Genomic DNA, 25435 nt, shown 5'->3' on the forward strand with positions numbered 1-25435 from the left:
CCCTGGACCGTAGGGCCAGTAGGACGGCCTTCCAGACCGTGCCGTTCTCCCTCTCTACTTGCCCGTTCCCCCGGGGGTTGTAGTTGGTCGTCCTGCTTGAGGCTATGCCCTTACTGAGCAGGAACTGGCGCAGCTCGTCACTCATGAAAGAGGACCCCCTGTCGCTGTGGACGTATGCGGGGCAACCGAACAGTGTGAAGATGCTGTTCAGGGCTTTAATGACTGTGGCCGCGGTCATGTCAGAGCAGGGAATGGCAAATTTGAAGCGGGAGTATTCGTCCACCACATTAAGAAAATATGCGTTGCGGTCGGTGGAGGGGAGGGGCCCTTTGAAATCGAGACTAAGGCGTTCAAAGGGGCGGGAAGCCTTAATCAGGTGCGCACCATCCGGCCTGAAAAAATGCGGTTTGCATTCCGCGCAGATGTGGCAGTCCCTTGTGACTGTACGGACCTCCTCTAAAGAGTATGGGAGATTGCGGGACTTGATGAAGTGGAAAAACCGAGTGACCCCCGGGTGGCAGAGGTCCTCGTGGAGGGTTTGGAGGCGGTTAATTTGTGCATTGGCACATGTGCCGCGGGATAGGGCATCGGACGGCTCGTTCAGCTTTCCGGGACGATACAAAATCTCGTAGTTGAAGGTGGAGAGCTCGATCCTCCACCTTAAGATCTTGTCGTTTTTGATTTTGCCCCGCAGTGCATTATCGAACATGAAGGCTACTGACCGTTGGTCAGTGAGGAGAGTGAATCTCCTGCCGGCCAGGTAATGCCTCCAATGTCGCACAGCTTCCACTATGGCTTGGGCTTCCTTTTCCACTGAGGAGTGGCGGATTTCTGAGGCGTGGAGGGTCCGGGAGAAAAAGGCCACGGGTCTGCCCGCTTGGTTAAGGGTGGCCGCTAGAGCTACGTCGGAGGCGTCGCTCTCGACCTGGAAGGGGAGGGACTCGTCGATGGCGCGCATCGTGGCCTTTGCGATATCCGCTTTGATGCGGCTGAAGGCCTGGCAAGCCTCTGTCGACAGAGGGAAGGTCGTGGTCTGTATTAGGGGGCGGGCCTTGGCTGCGTACTGGGGGACCCACTGGGCGTAGTATGAAAAGAAACCCAGGCAGCGTTTCAGGGCTTTTGGGCAGTGCGGGAGGGGAAATTCCATGAGGGCGCGCATACGTTCGGGGTCGGGGCCTATTATCCCATTGCGCACTACGTAGCCTAGAATGGCTAGCCGATTGGTGCTAAAAACGCACTTGTCCTCGTTGTACGTGAGGTTCAAGGCTTTGGCGGTCTGGAGGAATTTTTGGAGGTTGGCGTCGTGGTCCTGCTGGTCGTGGCCGCAGATGGTTACATTGTCGAGATACGGGAACGTGGCCCGCAACCCATGTTGATCAACCATTCGGTCCATCTCCCGTTGGAAGACCGAGACCCCGTTTGTGACGCCAAATGGGACCCTTAGGAAATGGTATTATCGCCGGTCTGCCTCGAAGGCTGTGTACTTGCGGTCACTTGGGCGGATGGGGAGCTGATGGTAGGCGGACTTGAGGTCCACGGTGGCGAAGACTTTATATTGGGCAATCCGATTGACCATGTCGGATATGCGGGGGAGAGGGTACGCGTCTAGTTGTGTGTACCTGTTGATGGTCTGGCTATAGTCTATGACCATCCTTTGTTTCTCCCCTGTCTTCACTACTACCACCTGCGCTCTCCAGGGACTATTGCTGGCCTGGATTATGCCCTCCTTTAGTAGCCGCTGGACTTCGGACCGAATGAAGGTCCGGTCCTGGGCGCTGTACCGTCTGCTCCTAGTGGCGACGGGTTTGCAATCCGGGGTGAGGTTCGCAAACAAGGACGGGGGTTGCACCTTGAGGGTTGCGAGGCCGCAGATAGTGAGTGGGGGTATTGGGCCGCCGAATTTGAACGTAAGGCTCTGTAGATTGCATTGGAAATCTAATCCCAGTAAGGTGGGGGCGCAGAGTTGGGGAAGGACGTTTAGTTTGTAGTTTTTGAACTCCCTCCCCTGCACCGTTAGGGTAACTATGCAGAATCCTTGGATCTGTACGGAGTGGGATCCTGCAGCTAGGGAAATCTTTTGTGCGCTGGGATAGGTGGTCAATGAACAGCGCCTTACCGTGTCGGGGTGGATAAAACTCTCCGTGCTCCCGGAGTCGACTAGGCATGGTGTCTCGTGGCCGTTTATTAGCACCGTTGTCGTCGTCGTCTGGAGTGTCCGGGGCCGAGCTTGATCGAGCGTAATTGAAGTGAGACGTGGTTGTAGTAGTGGAGTGTGGTCCGTTGTTGCCGTCCAAGATGGCGTCGGGGATGAACAAAATGGCCGCCCCCATACATCGCACGTGGCTGGGGGGTCACAAGATGGCGGCGGGGGTGGACAAAATGGCCACCCCCACGCGTCGTACAGGTCTGGGGTGGTACAAGATGGCGGCGTCCTTCCCTCGTGTTGGCCGGGACCCAAAATGGCGGCGTCTGCGGGTCGCACATGGGGCGCTGGGGGGGCTGGGGAGCGCTAGGACCGCGCAGAGCTCCCTCACCGGGGACAGCGGTGGTCGGGACCCAAGTTGGTAGCACCGGCGGGTCAGACGTGGGGCGCGGGGGGGGGTTAGGGGGCCGTTAGGGACGCGCAAAATTCCCTCTTCTCCGTGGAGAGTGGTGGTCGGGACCCAAAGCGGTAGCGCCGGCGGGTCATACATGGGCTGCGGGGGGGTGTTGGGGAGCATAAGCGGCGTGCAGGGCTCCCTGTTCTCCCGGGACCGCGGTGGTCGGGACCCAGAGCGGCTGCGCCTGCGGGTCGTACATGGCGTGCTGGGGGGGGTTGGGGAGCGTAAACGGCTTGCAGGGCTCCCTGTTCTCCCGGGACAGCGGCGACCTCGCGGGACCGGCACACAACCGCGTAATGGCCCTTTTTCCCGCAGCTCTTGCAGATAGCTGCGCGGGCCGGGCAGCGCTGCCGGGGGTGTTTCGCCTGGCCGCAGAAATAACAGCGGGCGCCCCCCGGTGCGACTTGGCGTTTGGACCGCGCACGCCTGTGGGGTGTCTGGGGGGGCGTGGGTTTATCGCGACGGGTACGTACAGAGCCCAATGGGCTGCCGCGCGGTCGGGGCCGTAGGCGCGGGTATTATGCGCGGCCACGTCTCGGGAGGCTGCTAGGGCCCGGGCCTCTGAGAGTCCTAGCGACTCTCTTTCTAGAAGTCTTTGGCGGATTTGGGAGGAATTCATACCTGCCACAAAAGCATCGTGCATTAACATGTCCGTGTGTTCATTTGCGTTCACCGAAGGGCAGCTGCAGGCTCGTCCTAAAATCAGCAGCGCGGCGTAGAATTCGTCCATCGATTCTCCGGGACCTTGCCGTCTCGTCGTGAGCTGGTAGCAAGCGTAGATTTGGTTAACTGGGCGGACATAGAGACTTTTCAGTGCTGCGAACGCCGTCTGGAAATCCTCCGAGTCTTCGATGAGGGAGAAGATCTCCGTGCTCACCCTCGAGTGCAGGACCTGTAGTTTTTGGTCTTCTGTGACCCGGCCGGTGGCCGTTCTGAGGTAGGCCTCGAAGCAAGTCTGCCAGTGCTTGAAGGCTGCTGCCGCGTTCACTGCGTGGGGGCTGATCCTCAGGCATTCCGGAATGATCCTGAGCTCCATAGTCCTTTTTAGGCACGCTTAATAAATTGTCGCGCACAAAGACTCCGTGAGACGAATAGAGTGAAGTCGATGAGGCTTTATTAAGCGTGTCTGTTCCCCCGCAGCTCGATAGTAGAATGGCCTGCGGGGGAGGACTCCGGCTTCTTATACTCCGCCTTCAGGGCGGAGCTAGAGGTCAACAGCAAACCAGGACCCGGGATCTGTCAGCCAATGACATTAGGGCTTCCAGTCCCACATGACCCCCAATACATACTACCACAGAGGGTTAATGGTCGGGTTCACCCGGAGGTGGCAGCCGTTTGTCGACTTTCTCGGGGAAAATTAAAATGTCAGCAGATGCAGTATTCCAAGGTGGGTGGGGGGAGGGGGGGGGCCGGATTGTTGTTGTATGGTTGGGGTGTGTGAAGATTGAGATGGGGGGAAATGTTTATTATATATACCATGTTGATGTCATTGTCTCTGTTAATTTTATAAAAATTTTCAAATACCTTAATCAAAATATTTTAAAAAATAAGTGGATAAAGGATTGGTTAACTAACAGAAAGCAAAGAGTGGGTATAAATGGGTGTTTTTCTGGTTGGCGATCAGTGGTGGTGTGCCTCAGGGATCAGTGTTGGGACTGCAATTGTTTACAATGTACACAGATGATTTGGAGTTGGGGAAGTTGTGTAATGTGTCAAAGTTCACAGATGCCACTAAGATGAGTGGTGGAGCAAAGAGTGCAGAGGACACTGAAAGTCTGTAGAGGGATATTGTTAGTTTAAATGAGTGGGCAAGGCTCTGGCAGATGGAGTTCAATGTTGGTAAATGTGAGGTCATCCATTTTGGTGGGAATCACAACAAAATGGACTATTATTTAAATGGGGCTGTTTAGCACAGGGCTAAATCGCTGGCTTTCAAGGCAGGCCAGCAGCACGGTTCAATTCCCGTAACAGCCTCCCCGAACAGGTGCTGGAATGTGGCGACTAGGGGCTTTTCACAGTAACTTCATTTGAAGCCTACTTGTGACAATAAGTGATTTTCATTTTCATTTAATTTTCAAATGGTAAAAAATTGCAGCCTGCTGCTGTGCAGAGGGACCTGGTTGTCCTTGTGCATGAATCGCAAAAAGTTGGTTTGCAGGTGAAAAGGGAAAATGAAATAGAGCAGCACGGTGGTATTGTGGATAGCACAATTGCTTCACAGCTCCAGGGTCCCAGGTTCAATTCCGGCTTGGGTCACTGTCTGTGCGGAGTCTGCACGTCCTCCCCGTGTGTGCGTGGGTTTCCTCCGGGTGCTCCGGTTTCCTCCCACAGTCCAAAGATGTGCAGGATAGGTGGATTGGCCATGATAAATTGCCCTTAGTGTCCAAAATTGCCCTTAATGTTGGGTGGGGTTGCTGGGTTGTGGGGACAGGGTGGAGGTGTTGACCTTGGGTAGGGTGCTCTTTCCAAGAGCCGGTGCAGACTCGATGGGCCGGGTGGCCTCCTTCTGCACTGTAAATCCTATGAAGGCAAATGGAATTTTGTCTTTCATTGCTAGAGGGATGGAGTTTAAAAGCAGGGAAGTTATGTTGCAGCTGTATAGGGTGCTGGTGAGGCCACACCTGGAGTACTGTGTACAGTTTTGGTCTCCATACTTAAGTAAGGATGTACTGGCACTGGACAGGTAACAGCGGAGATTCATTAGGTTGATTTTGGCGATGAGGGGATTGGCTTATGAGGAGAGATTGAGTAGACTGGGACGATACTCATTGGAATTTAGAAGAATGAGGGGGGATCTTAAAGAAACATATAAAATTATGAAGGGAATAGATAAAGATAGAAGTAGGGGGGTTCTTTCCACTGGCAGGTAAAACAGGGCTGCATGGTAGCACAGTGGTTAGCACTGTTGCTTCACAGGTTCCCAGGTTCGATTCCGGCTTGGGTCACTGTCTGTGCGGAGTCTGCACGTTCACCCCGTGTCTGCGTGGGTTTCCTTCGGGTGCTCCGGTTTCCTCCTGAAAGACGTGCTATTAGGTAATTTGGACATTCTGAATTCTCCCTCTGTGTACCCGAACAGGCGCCAGAATGTGGCGACGAGAGGCTTTTCACAGTAATTTCATTAGTTACAATAAAGATTATTATCGAGTTCTTCATTGCAGTTTTAATGTAAGCCTACTTGTGACAACAAAGATTATTATTTTAAATTTAAATTACCCAATTATTTTTTCCAATTAAGGGCCAATTTAGCGCGGCCAATCCACCTACTCTGCACATCTTTGGATTGTGGGGGCGAAACCCACGCAGACACCGGGAGAATGTGCAAACTCCACACGGACAGTGACCCAGAGCCGCGATCGAACCTGGGACCTCAGCGCCGTGAGGCAGCTGTGCTAACCACTAGGCCACCGTGCTGCCCAATAAAGATTATTATAAAAAGCTAGAACTAGGGGGCATAGTCTAGGACTGAGTTGAGGAGGAACTTCTTCACCCAAAGGTTGACCTCCTTAAATGTTTTTAAGGCAAAGATAGATTTTTGAACAATAAAGGTATGAGGGGTTATGGAGTTCGGGTGGGTAAGTGGAGCTGAGTACACAAAAAGATCAGCCATGATCTTACTGAATGGCGGTGCAGTATAGAGGGGCCGAATGGCCTCCTCCTGCTCTTAGCGCGCCTGTTCTAATGACATCATCAGAGATGATTGACGGGTGACGTGACTGGTGTTTCGTGACGCGAGGGCACGGCGAGGTGACGTAAACGCGCTCTGGCGTGACGCCATCACGCATGAACATGACGCAACGTGCGGTTCATACGCATCTGCCGTGACGTCAGGACGCGCAAGATGGCGGCGCTGGTGCGGGCTCTGTGAGGGGAGGGGGGGGGCGCAGAGCGGGGGCTTTGATCGCCTTACAGCGGCCTGGAGCCGGCCCAGGCCCAGGCCCCGGCCTCGGCCCCAGGCCCGGCCCGGCACCGTGTAGACATGACAGAACCGCGGAGGGTGGCCTTCAACTCCGTGCCCGCGCCTCCCGCCGCCGTGCCCGCGCCTCCCGCCGCCGCCTCCTCCGCCTCCAAGAAGAAGCGGCGAGAGGAGCGGGGCGGCCCGGCTCCGGCTAACGTCCGCTTCGGCCTCCGGCTCAGCGAGCCCAGCGACCGGAGCCACACCGAGTACAACTACAACGAGCTGCTGCGGGAGGCAAAGGTGAGAGCGGCTGCCCCCCGATCCTCCTGGTGTTTCATTGCGATCCGGGTACCCCCAAATACCCCCTCCCCAACTCTGGCCAAGACCTCTCTTTTCCCCCCCCCCAAAAAAAAACTCTGGCCGAGAACCCCCAACTACTAGCCAAGACTCCCCCCAAAACTCTGGCCAAGACCCCCCCCCCACTCTGCCAAGACCCCCCCCCCACTCAGCCAAGACCCCCCCCACTCTGCCAAGACCCCCCCCACTCTGCCAAGACCCCCCCCACTCTGCCAAGACCCCCCCCCACTCTGCCAAGACCCCCCCACTCTGCCAAGACCCCCCCACTCTGCCAAGACCCCCCCCCACTCTGCCAAGACCCCCCCCCCACTCTGCCAAGACCCCCCCCACTCTGCCAAGACCCCCCCCACTCTGCCAAGACCCCCCCCACTCTGCCAAGACCCCCCCCACTCTGCCAAGACCCCCCCCACTCTGCCAAGACCCCCCCCACTCTGCCAAGACCCCCCCCACTCTGCCAAGACCCCCCCACTCTGCCAAGACCCCCCCACTCTGCCAAGACCCCCCCACTCTGCCAAGACCCCCCCACTCTGCCAAGACCCCCCACTCTGCCAAGACCCCCCCCCACTCTGCCAAGACCCCCCCCATTCTGCCAAGACCCCCCCCCCACTCTGCCAAGACCCCCCCCCACTCTGCCAAGACCCCCCCCCACTCTGCCAAGACCCCCCTCCACTCTGCCAAGACCCCCCTCCACTCTGCCAAGACCCCCCTCCACTCTGCCAAGACCCCCCTCCACTCTGCCAAGACCCCCCCCCACTCTGCCAAGACCCCCCCACTCTGCCAAGACCCCCCCCACTCTGCCAAGACCCCCCCCCCCCGCTCTGCCAAGACCCCCCCCACTCTGCCAAGACCCCCCCCACTCTGCCAAGACCCCCCCCCCACTCTGCCAAGACCCCCCCCCACTCTGCCAAGACCCCCCCCACTCTGCCAAGACCCCCCCCCCACTCTGCCAAGACCCCCCCCCCACTCTGCCAAGACCCCCCCCCACTCTGCCAAGACCCCCCCCCACTCTGCCAAGACCCCCCCCCCCACTCTGCCAAGACCCCCCCCCACTCTGCCAAGACCCCCCCCCCACTCTGCCAAGACCCCCCCCCCCCCAAACCACTGGCCAAGGTGTCCCCTGAACCACTGGCCAGGACCGCCCAACTCTCGCCAAGACCCTCCTAAAACTCCGGCGAAGACCCCCCATCCCCCCCCCCTGTCCTCATCAGCCATTCTCTTTGTCGAGCAACAGCCTTTAAATCTTGGAATTTGACAGCAGAATTACAATTGACATTGAAATTAACCAGCTGCTTCAGGAGGGCTCAGGCCTCCATTTATGAGCACAGCAATTATTTGCAGGGCTGTAACTTGTGCACCCAACCAGCCTTGAATAAACAACAAACATGCTTTTTAACTTCAATCCTAAAGGACTCGGGGACATCCCAAAGCCCCTCGAGGCTGCCAATTTGTACATAGCAACATCCCTGAGTCTGCAAACATAGCAGATCATCAGTTTGGGGCCGATGCTTTTTTTTAATATATAAATTTAGAGTACTCAATTATTTTTTTCCCAATTAAGGAGCAATTTAGTGTGGCCAATCCACCTAACCTGCACATCTTTGGGTTATGGGGGTGAGACCCACGCAGACACTGGGAGAATGTGCAAACTCCACATGGACAGTGACCCACGGCCGGGATTCAAATCCACGTCCTCAGTGCCGTAGGCAGCAATGCTAACCATTGTGCCACGTGCTGCCCCCTGGGGCCGATGCTTGAGGGTTAACTGTTGACCAGGACACCAGGAAGAGCTGCCCGTTCGTTCATTGTGCGATAGGAGTTGTTTTTTTTTAACAAGCAGACTGCTCTTTGCTCTAAACTGTCATCTGACAGATGGCACCTCCAACCGTGCAGCACTCCCTCAACACCACATTGAGGGGTCAGTCTAGATTGTATGCCTCAAGTCTGGTAGTGCTGCCCGAGGCCACAATCTATTGATCCTGCTGCCCACTGAGTCACACTGGTAATGGTTCATGACCCAACTTTTCATTAAGACATGAGGAAAGTCACGATGATGAGAGACTGCGTGACTTACTAATCTAATTGAAGCAACAACCCACGTTCCTTCAACTGCTAACCAGTCCGGGCACAGATTCAAAGGGGACATAACAAAGCAAGGAATAAGAATCACAAATCTGACTGCATTGCCTGGAAATCCAGGATTGGAATCACAGGTTTGAGGCTTAGTTTGTCAACTCTCCTGTTGCAGTACCCACTGAAGTATTAGTCCCGACCGCCTTCCCTGGCTCGATGTTCAGTACGTTTCCCACTCTTTGGGTAAGGAGGTTCTCCAAATATTTGCTTTTAAAACCAGTTTACATCCCCGGACCCGAATTGCTGTGAAGTAATATTCTGGGATTGCCGCGGTTCAAACCAATTCAAACTTTACTGGCAATGCTGCCTGCACTTGTGGTCAACTTTATGGCCGGGGCGGCACGATGGCGCAGTGTTTAGCACTGCTGCCTCGTGACGCTGAGGTCCCGGGTCACTGTCCGTGTGGAGTTTGCACATTCTCCCCGTGCCTGCGTGGGTCTCAACCCCACAGCCCAAAGATGTGCACGGGAGGTGGATTGGTCACGCTAAATTGCCCCTTAATTGGATAAAAAGAATTGGGTACTCTAAATTTATATTTTATAATTTTTAAAGAAGCTTTTTGGCCACGCTTTTGCCTGCTCTGCAGCTGCAAGTACTTGGGGTCAGCTCCACGGCAGTTTGGTGTTTCTCTTTTGTTTCTTATTATTCTTTCACGGATTGCGAGTGACGCTGGCAAGGCCGACATTTGTTGCCCATCCCTAATTGCCCTTGCACTGAGCGCCTTGCTAGGCCATTTCAGTGGGTATTTAAGAGTCAACCACATTGCTCTGGGATTGGACTAATGATGCTGGATTTCCTTCCCTAAAAGACATCAGTGAACCAGATGGGTTTTTATGACGATCAATGATAGTTTCCTGGTCACCGTTACTGAGACTGGCTTCACATTCCAGATCTTTATTGACTTGGATTCCAATTCCTTCAGTTGTTGTGGCAGGATTTGAACCTCTGAGCATTAGCCTGGGCGTCTGAGTTGCTAGTCAAGTGACGTTACCACTGCCTCCCTATGTGCACTATTCAACATGTGTATTGTGGCTGGCAGCTGAAGAGCCAGGCCTGAAGACTGATGCAGAGTCAGGCTTGTCAGCGGCAACAAAGAGATGTGAATCCGCTTACTGCTTTGAACACTGTCAGACTCCTGTCTCCCTTGAACTGGCGATTCTTCTGAATGGGCTAATTTCTCGCCTTCGGCTGGCTGCTGGATGAGGGTCATCACTAAGATCAAGTGTGGCATCTGTTCTTATCCATCATTTCTCAACCTTTTGGCTAAGATCAAGTGTTCGATCAAGGCCCAAGTCAGCTTGGATGTTGTATGATCTCCTGTGGGGATCATGAATTGGAACCAATTTGAATTGTTTTTTTGAGCAAGCAAATGAGACAGAGTTAAGGGCGTACCTTGTCTGCTTTGAGCATTGGCTTTGTAACTTTAAGAATGGAGTAAAACATTTTTTTAAAACTCCACAGCAGCAGAAGTTCTAATTATTGGTGGATTTGTCTCTTGTAGTAGCCATCCGGCACCCAGATACCAAAGAGGGGGCCTGTTTAGCTCAGTTGGCTGGTTCGTGATGCAGAGCAAGGCCAGCAGTGCGTCGATGGTGAATGGGCTGCTGATCAAGCAAGCTGAATGATTAACTGGCGCATCTGACCAAAGTGCAATCTTATATTCTCTCTCAGCCAAACATCTAACTTTTTACTCATTTTACAACCGGCCCCCCTGGTCGATGCTGCGATTTGGTTATGTGGGAGCAAGGCATCCACCAGGAATCTTGCTCAAGGGGCTGCCCTTCATTTGTGGGCCTAAATAGTGAATGTTGACTGCTGTTCAACCATGAAGAGCATCACAGCCTGCTTTTCAGTCCACACTAACTTTCCAGTCAATTTCTAGACCATAGCAGTGTCTCAGCTTAAGTAAAGTGCTATGAGACTTTTCAAGTCATGACAGGTGCCGTATAAATGCAAGATTTTGTTTCGCTGATTCTTTTCACCTCCCCTCATTAATGTGTGACCCCCTGATTGAGGTCACTGCATTCTGCATCCTTGGAGTCCAACTTGGAACCTTATGGTTCAATATCACATTGGTATTTAACAATGCGGGAAATTGAAAGATGCTCAGTTTGTTCCTGAAGCGGGATATGTTTCTTTGGTTGGCACTTGTGCTGGCAGGGACGGGTCTGGGACTTGTAAAAATCACGAGCTTTGGTCATCTCTGTTCATCGCTTGCCCATCTTCCTCCTCTGAAGGCGTCGGTGGGCTTCTTAATAGTTTAATTTGTCCTCCAAATGAGGATGACACTGGCAAGGGTGCATTTGCTGTCCATCCCGCCTTCCCCTGGCAACTGCAAAATTTGCCAGGCCACCTCTGCGACCATTAAGAGACAACCCAAAAAGGGCAGCACGGTGGGGCAGTGCTTCTTCACGGCGCGAGGACCAGGGTACGATCCCGGCCCTGAGTCACTTTTCGTGTGGAGTTTGCAGATGCTCCCCGTGTCTGCCTGGGTTTCACCCCCACAACCCAAAATGATTGTGGTAGGTGAATTGAAATGAAATGAAATAAATCGCTTATTGTCACAAGTAGGCTTCAATGAAGTTACTGTGAAAAGCCCCTAGTCGTCACATTCCGGCGCCTGTTCGGGGAGGCTGGTATGGGAATTGAACCGTGCTGCTGGCCTGCTTTGGTCTGCTTTAAAAGCCAGCGATTTAGCCCAGTGTGCTAAACCAGCCCCAGATTGACCACGATATATTGTCCCTTAATTGGAAAGAAAAGAATTAGGTACTCTAAATTTAAAAATAAAAGAGACAACCAAAATACTGTGAGACTGGATTTGTTCATGGGTATGTCGGTGTAATTGCAACCTTGCGGGAATGGGTCTTGGCGAATGGTGTAGGAGGACATAGACTAGATTGGGCCAGGATGTCCAATGTAATTTGGGTCTAGCGTGAAGGCCATATATTCTATCTAAATTTTCATACTGTTTTTTGTGTCGTGAAATGGCAAAATATTTGACAATTTGGGAGGCAGATTTGTTTTTACTGAGGGGTGTTTCTGCAGTCCACGTGGAGTTGTCAGCCCAATGTGTTACAGCGCTGCCACAGGCAGGAGGGTGTAATTGCAGTGTGACACATTTAGGTGGGAAATTGTCATTTTAAATGTGGACACAGGAGTATATAATGGCAAAGTTGGAAGTTCTCCCATATGTAGGCTTTTTAATGTGTTTTTTTTTTGGGGGGGGGAGGTTCTCCACGAGGCTGCAGTGGATTCTGTTGAGGTCCAGCAGTACAGTTTTGTCGCAGTGGTAAATTGGACAAAACACAATGTTGCACACACTGGAAAGGAGAACTAGAAGCAGAGTGTTCTGAAATGCTCAACAGGTCATGCTGCATCTGTGGTGCGAGAGGCAGAGTTCATGTTTCAGATGGATGGCCTTTCATAAGATCAGTAATTACGTGCGGTGGCCCAGCTCCTGTGCTGCTTGGAGTGGGAATCACGCGAGGCCGGAATTGAACCCTGAACCGTGGCATTGTGAGGCAGCAGTGCCACCTCTTATTACACGTGGATCAGTGAGTCATTGGAGGCATGGGCCCTGGTGGGAGAGGGTGGGCTGATTGCCCAGGCACTGGTGGGAGGGGTGGGCAGGTTGCACAGGTGCTGGTGGGAGGGGTGGGCTGGTTGCACAGGTGCTGGTGGGAGGGGTGGGCAGGTTGCACAGGTGCTGGTGGGAGGGGTGGGCAGGTTGCACAGGTGCTGGTGGGAGGGGTGGGCTGGTTGCACAGGTGCTGTGGTGGGGCTGCAAAGCTGGGAGAGTGAAGCGGGTACTGGGAGCAGAGGGTATGAATTTGCACTGGCACCACTTACCATCTAGTTCCAGGTACTCGTTTTTCTTTTTCTTTTAAATGTATTTTATTTCAAACATGTATCAAAAAAGGTTACAGCGAATAAACACCCCGGGAAACACGCTTCCCATCAATCAGCGATAAGTCTGGACAGATCCCCCCCCCGGCGACAAACAGCCCCTCAAACACGGTCACAAACATCCTCCACCTTTCCTCAAACCCCCCTGAAGAGCCCCTTAACTCATCCCTAATCGCAGGAAATCGTACAGGTCACCCACTCATTCTCACCCGAGTCATATGCCCCGTGTGCACCATCTAAAACTGTATCAGGCTCATCCTTGCACATGAGGATTACCCTACGCATTGCCTCACTTCATGCTCCTCAATTGTTCTCCTCTCCCAACTCCGCTTCCCATTTCTCTTTGATCTTCACCACCCGCTTGCCTCCCTGCACCCTCAGCCACTTGTGTATATAACCCCAATTCTTTCACATCCGGAAGCAGCAGTTGTTCCAGCAGGGTGTATCCCAGCAACCTAGGGAACCCCCTCCAGACCTTTAGCGTAAAGTCCCTAACCTGCAGACACCTGAACTCACTCCCCCTCGGCGGCTCTACCGTCTCCCATAGCTCCTCCAGACTGGCGAACCCTTCCTCCAAATACAGATAGGTACTAATTTTTCATATGTAATCATGGAATGAAGTGCTGGAAAGTGTGGAGGGACTACTGCAGGTCAGCCTCACATGGCCTTCCCACTATTACCACTCACAAAGAGCAATATCACAAAGTTCCTGGAATATTTTTTAAAAATTTATTTTATTACAAACTTGTATCAAAACAGGTTACAGCAAATAAACACCCCGAGAGACATACTTCCCAACAATCAACTGTGCAGACTGTACAGATTTTTCCCCAGGAGTGGTTAGCCCTACTGCCTCAGGGCGCCGAGGATCCGATCCCGGACCCGGGTCATTGTCCTTGTGGAGTTTTCACATCCTCCCGTGTCTGCGTGGTTCTCACCACCTCCACAACCCAAAGATTTGTTTTTATAAATTCAGAGTACCCAATTAATTTTTCTCCAATTAAGGGGCAATTTAGCGTGGCCAATCCACCTAACCTGCACATCTTTGGGTTGTGGGGGTGAAACCCACGCAAACACGGGGAGAATGTGCAAACTCCACACGGACAGTGACCCAGAGCCGGGATCGAACCTGGGACCTCGGCGCCGTGAGCGAGCAGTGCGAACCACTGTGCCACCGTGCTGCCCTCCCACAACCCAATGATGAGCAGGCTAGGTGGATTGGCCATGCTAAATTGCTCCTGAATTGGAAATATAAATGACGACTCTAAATTTATTTAAAAAAAAGACTTGCTCTAAGCAAATCAAATTGTCAGAGATTTGGATCCTGACGTCCAACAATGACCTATTGGTTCAATGTTTGGCAGGTCAGTTGAATTATGATCCATTATCTGGTTGCGTTTCCTCCAGTGGCTCGTTTCTGTGAAGAAATACTTCCTGATATCACCCCATGAATGACCTATGATGCATCTGTAAAAGTTGGTAAGAGTCAATGTGGACATACCGAATTTCCTTAGTTTCCTGAGGAAGTATAGGCGCTGTTGTGCTTTCTTGGTGGTAGCCTCGACGTGGGTGGACCAGGACAGATTTTTGGAGATGTGCACCCCAAGGAATTTGAAACTGCTAACCATCTCCACCTCGGCCCCGTTGATGCTGACGGGTGTGTACAGTACTTTGCTTCCTGAAGTCAATGACCAGCTCTTTAGTTTTGCTGGCATTGAGGGAGAGATTGTTGTCGCTGCACCACTCCACTAGGTTCTCTATCTCCCTCCTGTATTTGGACTCGTCGTTATTCGAGATCCGGCCCACTATGGTCGTATCATCAGCAAACTTGTAGATGGAGTTGGAACCAAATTTTGCCACGCAGTCGTGTGTGTACAGGGAGTAGAGTAGGGGGCTAAGTACACAGCCTTGCGGGGCGCCGGTGTTGAGGACTATTGTGGAGGAGATGTTGTTGTTCATTCTTACTGATGGTGGTCTGTTGGTCAGAAAATCGAGGATCCAGTTGCAGAGTGGGGAGCCAAGTCCTAGGTTTTGGAGCTTTGATATGAGCTTGGCTGGGATTATGGTGTTGAAGGTGGAGCTGTAGTCAATAAATATGAGTCTGATGTAGGAGTCCTTGTTGTCGAGATGCTCTAGGGATGAGTGTAGGGCCGGGGAAATGGTGTCTGATGTGGACCGGTTGCAGCGGTATGCGAATTGCAGTGGATCAAGGCGTTCTGGGAGTATGGAGGTGATGCGGTTCATGATCAACTTCTCAAAGCACTTCATTACGTCTGAAGTCAGGGCCACTGGTCGGTAGTCATTGAGGCACATTGCCTGGTTCTTCTTTGGCATGATGGTGGTCTTCTATAATGAGGGGACAGAGGGAGCATCGTGTGTCGCTCTATGCCGATGACCTCCTGCTGTATGTTTCGGATCCATTGGAGAGTATGGGCAGGATTAAGGGCCTATTGGGGAGGTTTGGAGGGTTCTCGGGTACAAGGCTGAATGTAGGGAAAAGCGAGGTATTCCCGGTGAATGAGCTGGCACAGCGGGCTAATTTAGGGGCTTGCCATTTACGGTAGCGAGGGATAGGTTTAGGTACTTGTGGATTCAGGTAGCGAGGGAATGGATGGGGCTCCATAAGTGGAACTTAACAAAGCTGGTGGAGGAGGCCAGGGAGGATCTTAAGAGGTGGGATACACTGCACTTAACGTTGGCGGGGAGGGTCCAAGTGGTGAAAATGAATATTCTGCTGAGGTTCTTGTTTATCTTTCGGGCTCTCCCGATCTTTATACCAAAGGCCTTTTTTCGGAAAGTGGACACAATCATCTCTGACTTTGTATGGGTGGGAAAGGTGCTGAGGGTGGGGAGGACCCTGCTACAGAGGCAGCGGGGGGGGAGGACCCTGCTACAGAGGCAGCGGGGGGGGGTTAGCGTTGCCAAACTTGCTTCATTATTATTGGGCGGCGAATGTGGACACGGTGCGGCGGTGGTGGGAAGGAGAAGTGGGTTAGGATGGAGGAGGAATCTTGTAAGGGGTCCAGTTTGAGGGCTATGGTGACAGCAGCATTGCCAATGGCTCCGAGTAGGTATTCAGGGAGCCTAGTGGTGCAGTCCACGGTGAAGATATGGAATCAGCTGAGGAGGCATTTGAGGGTGGAAGGGATGTCGGTGCTAACGCCGCGGTGCGAGAATCATGGGTTTGAGCCGGGGTGGATGGATAGTGTATACAGGAGGTGAAGGGAAGTGGGGCTGGTCAAGGTGAGGGATTTGTATTTGGAGGAAGGGTTCACCAGTCTGGAGGAGCTAAGGGAGAGGGTAGAGCTGCCGAGGGCTAGTGAGTTCAGGTATCTGCAGGTTAGGGACTTTGCACGAAAGGTTTGGAAGGGGTTCCCTAGATTGCCGGGATACACCCTGCTGGAGTGACTGCTGTTTCCGGATGTGGAAGGGGAGGGAAGAATTGGGGATATATATAAGTGGCTGGGGGAGCAGGGAGGCGAGCGGGTGGTGAAGATCAAAGAGAAATGGGAAGCGGAGTTGGGAATGGGGATCAATTGGGGAGTATGGAGCGAGGCACTCCGAAGGGTAAACGGGACCTCCTCTTGTGCAACGATGAGCTTGATACAGTTTAAGGTGGTGCACAGGGTGCATATGACTCGGGCGAGAATGAGTGGGTTCTTTCAGGGGGTAGCAGATGAGTGTGAGAGGTGTGGGCGGGGGCCAGCGAATCATGCGCACATGTTTTGGGGTTGTGAAAAATTGGGAAGATTCTGGGCGGGAGTGTTCGCGGTCTTAGCCAGGACAGTGGAGGAGGGAGTGGACCCAGACCCTTTGGTGGCGATATTTGGGGTTTCAGAGAAGCCGGAGCTCATGGAGAGGAGGAAGGCCGATGTCGTGGCCTTCGCCTCTCTGACTGCACGGCGACGAATTTTGCTGGAGTGGTGGTTGGCATCGCCACCGGGGGTAGCAGCATGGTTGGGTGACCTGTACGACTTCCTGCGGTAAGAGAAGATAAAGTATGAGTTAAGGGGCTCAGCAGGGGAGTTCGAGAAAAGGTGGGGGATGTTTGTGACCGTGTTTGAGGAGCTGTTCGTCGTGGGGGGGGTGAAAAAGGAGGAAAATCTTTACAAACTGTATGGTTGATTGTTGGGAATAATATTTCCCGGGGTGTTTATTTGCTGTAACCTACTTTGATACAAGTTTGAATAAAATGTGTTTTTTAAAAAATGGTGGTCTTCTTGAAGCAGGTGGGGACCTCGGAGTGTAGGGACAGGTTAAAGATGTCCGCGAACACCTCTGCCAGCTGGTCCGCGCAGGCTCTGAGTGCACGACCAGGGATCCCGTCCGGGCCCGTCGCCTTCCGAGGGTTCACTTTCAGGAAGGCCGATCTAACTTCGGAAGTTGTGATGGTGGGTATGAGTGAGTTATGGGCTGCTGGGGCACTCCACAGCGGATTGTTGGTTACCTACTCGAATCGAGCATAGAATGCATTGAGTTCATCGGGGAGGGGTGCGCTGCTGCCGGAGATACTGCTCGGCTTCGCTTTATAGCCCGTTATGTTGTTTAGTCCTTGCCACAACCGCCGAGAGTCTGTCTGTGACTCTAGCTTGGTTTGATATTCTCTTTTGGCATCTTGGATGGCTTTGCGGAGGTGTTCCTGGATTTCTTGTATAGGTCAAGGTCGTCTGACTTGAACGCCTCAGACCTGTCCTTCAGTTGGGAGTCAATCTCGCGATTGAGCCATGGTTTCCGGTTGGGGAACGTACGTACTGTTTTCTTTGGTACGCAGTCGTCCACACATTTGCTGATGAAGTCTGTGACGGTGGTGACATACTCGTTTAAGTTGGTCGCTGAGTTCTTAAATATGGACCAGTCCACTGTCTCTAAGCAGTTACCTAAGAGCTCTTCTGTCTCCTCGGACCAGCACTGCACAACCTTCTTAGCTGGATTCTCCCGCTTGAGTTTCTGCTTGTATGCCGGGAGAAGGAGCACTGTCTTATGGTCTGATTTCCCAAAGTGCGGCCGGGGGATGGAATGGTAGGCGCTGTTGATTTTTGAGTAGCAGTGGTCAAGAGTATTGTCGCCCCTGGTGGGACAGGAGATGTGCTGGTGGAATTTTGGCAGTACACTCTTGAGGTTGGCCTTGTTGAAGTCTCCGGCCACGATGGACAAAGCCTCCAGGTGTTCTGTTTCGCAGTGTTCTGTTTCGTAGTTGTTTATAACTGTGTATAGTTCATTCAGCGCCTTCCTCACTTCTGCCTGGGGTGGGATGTAGACCACTGTGATAATGGCTGAAGTGAACTCACGTGGAAGATAGTATGGGCGGCACTTCACGGTCAGGTGTTCCAGGTCCGGGCAGTAGTAGGTCGCCACATCCAAGCTCCAGGAGGAGTTGATGAGGGGGCAAACCCCTCCACCCTTCACTTTGCCTGATGACGCGGTGCGGTCCGCCCGGTGAATTGAGAACCCTTCAGGTTGTATGGCACAGTCCGGTGAGGCGGGTGAGACATGTCTCGTGAAACAGAGCACACAGCAGTCTCTTACTTCCCTCTGAGAGGTAAGTCTAGCGTTAAGTTCATCCAGCTTGTTTTCGATCGCTTGGACGTTTGCCAGGAGTATGCTGGGGAGAGGGGTCTTGAAACCGCGTTGCTTCAGTCAAACCTGCAGACCACCGCGTTTCCCTCGCTTCCTCGGTCAGTGGCTGGGGCTGGATGATCTTGGGATCCGATGGGAGATGTCTGACCTTGTGGAAGGTAGGTGGTTGCATCTGGCGGGTTCCAGGGCGCTGGCGGGGACCACGGCGCTGGTTATGTTTCCGGGGTGGCGTCTGGCAGGGTTCCTGGCGCTGGTTGTGGTAGCGGGGTTGCTCGGGGGGCATGTTTGCGATCCGGATGGGTCCTGGCATTCTGCGGGCATATGAATACCTTGCAGCGCGTTCGAGTCCTCGCATGGGGTCTGCACCATTTTGGGGGTCCTGGGTCATGGGCAGGGACTTTCTAAGGCAGGGTGGGCTGAGTCCCGTGGTCTGTTCCCTCCCTGGGCGCTCCTGGGGTCGGGTCTTGAAGTAGGCCCGGTCGGGCCTCCACATGGATTTTTCTTTCTTCCATCTCCAGGTAGGTTGAGTTGCTGGGCGGGCCGCTCCGGGTCAGGCCGCTGGGCGGGTCCCTCGGGGTTGAGTTGGGCCGGGTCTCGTCGTTGGGGGTCGGGTCGGGAGCTCCGAGGACTGGGCCGGCGATCCGGGGGCTGGCGTCAGTTGTTAGGCCAGGTTGGGAGCTCTGAGGTCCGGGTCGGCTCCAAATCGAGGTCGGGGCTTCACTTCCGGTTTGTGCCCGATCCACTTCCAGATCGTGGAGGTCAGGTTGGGTCGGGTCAAAAGGTCTCCACGGGCCTCGGAGGATATTCAAGCCTGCAAGAAAAGTTAAAAGAGAGAGGTTAGTAATAATGTTAGTCTTAGAATTAAATTTTAAAAGATTAGAACGAGTATAAGTTAAGTAAAAAGTGGATCTCTTGGGGAGAGCTCGCAGAGAGTCGCCTCACTCTGGCGCCATCTTCTGTTTCTATCCAGAAATGATTCCATTGACCGACAGGGATATGTTATATTAAAACAAATTTTATTATTAACACAGGATTAAACTACATTAAAATCACAGAAAATAGCTTACAATTAGCAGTTAAATAATTCTTAACACTAAAAGGAAACACTTTAACTTCTAACCAATACCTTCTCTATCCCCAATCAAGCCAAGCCCATCACAGGTCAAAGGCCACTTATAAATGAAGTTTGCAAATACAGGGATACTTGCTCTCCTCTGGATAAAGATTTCTTGGAAAGACTACTTGGCGAGAGAGAAATCCTTTCAGACACCAACTGCAAATCTTGCTGTCTTTGCGAGACAATTGCTTAACCTGACAGCGTTTGGCAGACGCTCCTCGCAAAACTAAAAGCCTAACTGCCTGCTACAGACCTGGCTCCTCTCATTCATTACATCTCCACCCCACTTAACAAATTACGACAATCTTACTGAGGCTAACCACTACCCCTCAGTTATCTAAACCCCAGGGCACCTTCTTTCGAGAAACAAAATTCCTACACAGGTAAACAACATACATGGTTGTGATGAATTATGCTCTTACTTTTACAACATCTTAATTGGCTTTTTTGCAACCACAGAGTCTGGATACCGTAACCTAGATTCTTTAATATTACTGCAGCAGATATATGTAACAACCCCCCCCCCCAAGGCCAATAATTCTCTCCTCCCTCACTCACCGGGCATTGCACCACTGATACCCAACACACATACTAGTGCATTACTGTTGAGTTGTTCTAATGTGATCAGCCTGACGTATAAGCTCGATCCTGTGCTGCGAACATCCATGTTCTTTTACCTGGGGTGGGATAGGGGATAGGATGTGGGGGGGTGGGAGAGCTGCTTGGCAACCGTCTGCCACAGGCACACTGAAATACTTTAGTTTTTCTCTTACCTTCGAGACACTGGGGTTAATCATAGCATCAACTCTCCTCGACGTTAGATCAGCTCACACCGCGTAAACCTGGGACTTCCATAGTCTGAGTCAGCACCTCACTGTAGGCACCCGACTGAGACACCAGGAGAACTCTCCCACTTGTCAACCTGCACTCCCCACACACCTCCGACCAACTGTTGTGTTGTTTCAACAGAGAAATTTAGCCAATCCTGATGATCTCTTCAACAATGAGGAGAAGGAGAGAAAAGAAGTGGAAGCGTTAGCAAAGAAACTTGAGGAAAAATATGTGAGTATTGTGCGAGAAAAGTGATGTGATTCAGAGAGCTCGCAAGTGAGAGAGTGCTTGCAAGAGGCGCATCGATAGATACGGAGACAAAGGGGCAGCACGGCGGCACAGTGGTTAGCACCGCTGCCTCAGCACCGAGGTCCCATGTTCGATCCCGGCCCTGGGTCCGTGTGGAGTTTGCACATTCTCCCCGTGTTTGCGTGGGTTTCACCCCCACAACCCAAAGGGGAGGTGCATTGGCCACGCTAAATTGTCTCTTAATTGAAAAGCAAATTGGGTACTCAATTTTTAAAAAAGCACCCATAAACCGCGGCTGAGGTAATAGGTTAAGCCATTGAACAGGAATCCGAAGCACTTCAGCCCTCTGAGTGTCAGCACCATTGCCCAATAAAATGGCATCCTGGGAGCTGGCTGTTTCAGCTCGGCTCGTTTCCCCCAAGTCTCCTGTGCACACAGAGATATAACCTCCAAAAATATCGACTCGCCCATTTACAATCTATGATTCATCTTGCACCTGTTCTTCTGTCCGCTTACCTTTTAAAAAAAATTTAGAGTACCCAATTCATGTTTCCAATTAAGGGGCAATTTAGCGCGGTCAATCCACCTACGCTGCACATCTTTGGGTTGTGGGGGCGAAACCCACGCAAACACGGGGAGAATGTGCAAACTCCACACGGACAGTGACCCAGGGCCGGGATCGAACCTGGGACCTCGGCGCCCTGAGGCTGCGGTGCTACCCACTACCCACCGTGCTTGCCCTTTCTTTCCCCTTGCCTGAAAGGGAAACCAAGCTAAACAACTTTTGCCAATTGCAGGGTCAAAAGAATCACAAGCGACGGAAAGACCGAATGCAGGATTTAATTGACATGGGGTACGGTTACGACGACACGGACCCATTCATTGACAACTCTGAAGCGGTGAGTGTTGGTTTCTGATGGCCTGTGCTGCTGTTCCTTCGGTAACCAATAACTACTTTTTTCCCCCCTTTGAAGCTTCGCTTTTGTGTGTTGTAAGGAACCTAACCAGCCTCTGCGTGGGACAAATCAGCAGCAGGACCCGCAGCACAAAGCACAGTGAGAGGTGGCTGAAATTATGGTGCTGGTTTGCCTGGTCAAGTGGCCTCCTATTGTGCTGTAACAATTCTGTGATTCTGTAGAAGGAGGATGGAGTATAAAAGGAGGGAGGTCTTGCTACAATTGTACAAAGCAGTGGTGAGATTGCACCCAGAGTACTTTGTGCAGCTTCGATCTCCTTAAGGAGGGACATACTCGCATTGGAAGGAGCTCAGGAAGGGCTAATTCTTGGAAAGGCGCGGGTATGTCTTGGAAAGAATGATTGAGCAGGTTGGACTTGTACAGTTACTGGAGTTTGGAAGAATGAGTGGTGATCTTATTGAAACATAAGATCCTGAAGGAGCTTGACAGGCTAAGAGCTTGTGTCCCCTCATCGGGGAATCTAGAACTGGAAGCATAGTTTAAAACTAAGGGAGTTCCCATTTACCACCGAGATGAGGAGAATTCTTCACAGGGTAATTAGTCGTTCGAATTCTCTTCCCCAGAGAGGGCTAGAGGCTGGGTCATTGAATACATTCATGGCGGCGTTCGACATATTGTTGATCGACGAGGGCGTCAAGTGTTGCGGGGGATGGGCAGGAAATTGGAGTTAAGGCCACTATTTGATCAGCCGTGATCGTATCTAATTACGGGCAGGCTCGAGGGGCTGAATGGCCTACTCCAATACGCTCTAATGTAAAGTGTGCATTTTGGACAGAGGTAGATGAGCAATTCTTCCGATTATCGATGCACTCCAGGAAGGGTATTTTCTCTATTCCCTTTTTCTGTGTGAATTTGTCCTTGGGCAGAATCTTAATAAGAAGGTAGGGCCCATGGAGTGAGTTTAAATTGTGCTCAGAGTTTCCTGCCGCCTATGTGAGCAATGCTGAACATTAAGAGGGTCACGTTTCTAGTGGCGGAGGCCCATCGGCCACCAGCTGTGTGTAAAGGATTATTAGAAGTCTGCCTGTGGCCATTTTCTGCTCATCTTTTTAGTTTCTCCACCGCCAACACGTGCTCAAAGCAAAATCCTATGATGTGACTATTGGGTTCGCAAACGTGGTGGTCACCATTTGAATGCTGGCAGTCATGCAGTGTGATTGTCCAGTGACACAAGCACAACTTAATCTCATGGCTAGATATGGTGCAAAAACATAACGTGGCGTGTCAGCCTTACCGGTGTTCGCTGATATGGGTTATTAAGTGTTTTTCAAAATCCGGAGGAAGTGCAGCACTGAAACCATGAGTACACGTCATGGTTTTGTTACTGAATAAGGGAACTATGTGCAACCGAATCCTTTCAGTTCTGGGAAACAATTTCACAACCCTGACAACCAGAAGGGTGATGATCTCCCTCGGGGGTATGGGTTGGCACATTTCCAGAACTTCTTTTTTTAAACCCGAGACCCCCTGCTCCTGAAATGAAATGAAAATGAAAATCGCTTATTGTCACAAGTAGGCTTCAAATGAAGTTACTGTGAAAAGCCCCTAGTCGCCACATTCCGGCGCCTGTTCAGGGAGGCTGATACTCCTTCACCGGTTCATGAACTTGGTTCACTCTGGAGGTGGCGGATGGAGGTACCCCTGAAGGCTCCCTGTCCCCGACGATGCCTCAGAACTGGGCATCCACGGGGCAGAATTGCATTCCGCCCCAATCTGTAACCTCATGGCCCAGTGCAGCCCTCACTCCACCAATAAATGGCATTAGCACTGTTGCTTGACAGCGCCAGTAACCCGGGTTCGATTCCCGGCTTGGATCACTGTGCGGAATTTGCACGTTTTCCCCGTGTCTGTGTGGGTTTCCTCCGGGTGCTCCGGTTTCCTCCCACAGTCCAAAGATGTGCGGGTTAGGTGGATTGGTCATGCTAAATTGCTCTGTCATGTCCAAAGCGTTAGGTGGGGTTGCTGGGTTACGGGGCTAGGGTGGAGGTGTGGGCTTAGGTAGGCTGCTCTTTCAGGGGCCAGTGTAGACTTGATGGGCCGAATGGCCTCCGTCTGCACTCTAAATTCTATTCTATGAAACAAGAGGGGCCAGCCCTGCTTCCGTGATGGGTGTAGGTTGGCACTAATTGGGATCAATCGAGTAGCTCCTTCAAAAGAGCCAGCATAGATATAATGGCAGAACAGATTTCACGTGCAGTCTGATTCTGTCATCAGTGACATTGCCCTTAGGAAGTTGTATCGTCTTCAGCTGAAGTGGGATGTAGAGCAGGAAATAACCAAACCAACATGCATTTTGATGTCAGATGTTCTATCCTTGGTTTTTATAATAGTTTCACATTCATAATTAATGACCAGATTTATAGCACTTGAGATTCCGATTTGGTTTCCCTGCAGCGTGGCCAATCCATCGACCCTGCACATGTTAGGGTTGTGGGGATGAAACTCTCACAAACACGGGGAGAATGTGCAAACTTCACAAGGACAGTGACCTGGGGCCGGGATCGAATCCGAGTCCTCGGCGCCATGAGGTAGCAGTGCTAACCACTGCGGCACCGTGTCGCCCGGACACATGAATTTTTTAATATGTTAGAGCACAGGCAATCTTTGGTATGTGCAGGGTGTCATCACACGTCCAAAAATGTACATATTTCAGATTAAGCCACAGAGCCACTGAGCAATGGAAACTGGGTAGTTCCAACCGCTTGAACACTGCACACTTGTCTGTTTAACCAGCTGACAGCTCTCCAGTTGGCAAGGGCTCCCGCTGAAATCTGAATTTATTTTCCAGTACGACGAATTGGTTCCAGCCTCCCTGACAACAAAATACGGAGGGTTTTACATAAACGCGGGAACGTTGCAGTTCCGGCAGACCTCCGACACTGAAGATGAAGATATGGCGGGAAAGAAAAGACTGAAGTCGCCAAAAGTGAGTCGCAGTTTGATTTTAATTCCACGGTAGATGGCGAGGCTTGGAAAATATCCCAAATAATGTGTATTCTGACCACTGTGGTGCACCCCCCCCCCCCCCCCCCCCCCACCCCCCACCCCGCCAAAAACACCAGGCACAATGAAGAGAACAAAGAAAACTACAGCACAGGAACAGGCCCTTTGGCCCTCCAAGACTGAATTGACCATGCTGTCCGTCTAAACTAAAATCTTCTGCACTTCCGGGGTCGGTATCCCTCTATTCTCATCCGATTCATGTGTTTGTCAAGATGCCCCTTAAACGTCACTATCGTACCTGCTTCCACCACCTCCTCCGGCAGCGAGTTCCAGGCACCCACTACCCTCTGTGTAAAAAAACGTGCCTCGTACATCTCCTCTAAACCTTGCCCCTTGCACCTTAAACCTATGCCCCCTAGTAATTGACCCCTCTACCCGGGGGAAAAGCCTCTGACTATCCACTCTGTCTATGCCCCTCATAATTTTGTAGACCTCTATCAGGTCGCCCCTCAACCTCCGTCGTTCCAGTGAGAACAAACCAAGTTTATTCAACCTCTCCTCATAGCTAATGCCCTCCATACCAGGCGACATCCTGGTAAATCTCTTCTGCACCCTCTCTAAAGCCTCCACATCCTTCTGGTAGTGTGGCGACCAGAATTGAACACTATACTCCAAGTGTGACCTAACTAAGGTTCTATACAGCTGCAACATGACTTGCCAATTTTTATACTCAATGTCCCGGCCAATGAAGGCAAGCATGCCGTATGCCTTCTTGACTACCTTCTCCACCTGTGTTGCCCCTTTCAGTGACCTGTGGACCTGCACACCTAGATCTCTGTGACTGTCAATACTC

General features: G+C 52.0%; 1 protein-coding gene across 4 annotated transcripts in view; it reads left to right on the forward strand.

The window, feature by feature from the left end:
• The first annotated feature begins 6462 nt into the window (after positions 1–6462).
• The window catches only part of LOC140403851 (ubinuclein-2-like), a 97140-nt gene continuing 78167 nt past the window's right edge, over positions 6463–25435 (forward strand). For 3 of the 4 annotated variants that reach the window (XM_072492046.1, XM_072492047.1, XM_072492048.1), the window contains exons 1-4: positions 6464–6795; positions 20552–20644; positions 21460–21561; positions 24428–24565. In XM_072492046.1, the coding sequence (XP_072348147.1) occupies positions 6577–6795; positions 20552–20644; positions 21460–21561; positions 24428–24565 (552 nt within the window). In that variant the 5' untranslated portion in view covers positions 6464–6576. Of the gene's footprint in view, positions 6796–20551; positions 20645–21459; positions 21562–24427; positions 24566–25435 lie in introns of all 4 variants that reach the window. The other variant, XM_072492049.1, reaches the window with a different exon arrangement.

This window comes from Scyliorhinus torazame, chromosome 29, assembly GCF_047496885.1.
Source record: "Scyliorhinus torazame isolate Kashiwa2021f chromosome 29, sScyTor2.1, whole genome shotgun sequence".
Taxonomy (NCBI): domain Eukaryota; kingdom Metazoa; phylum Chordata; class Chondrichthyes; order Carcharhiniformes; family Scyliorhinidae; genus Scyliorhinus; species Scyliorhinus torazame.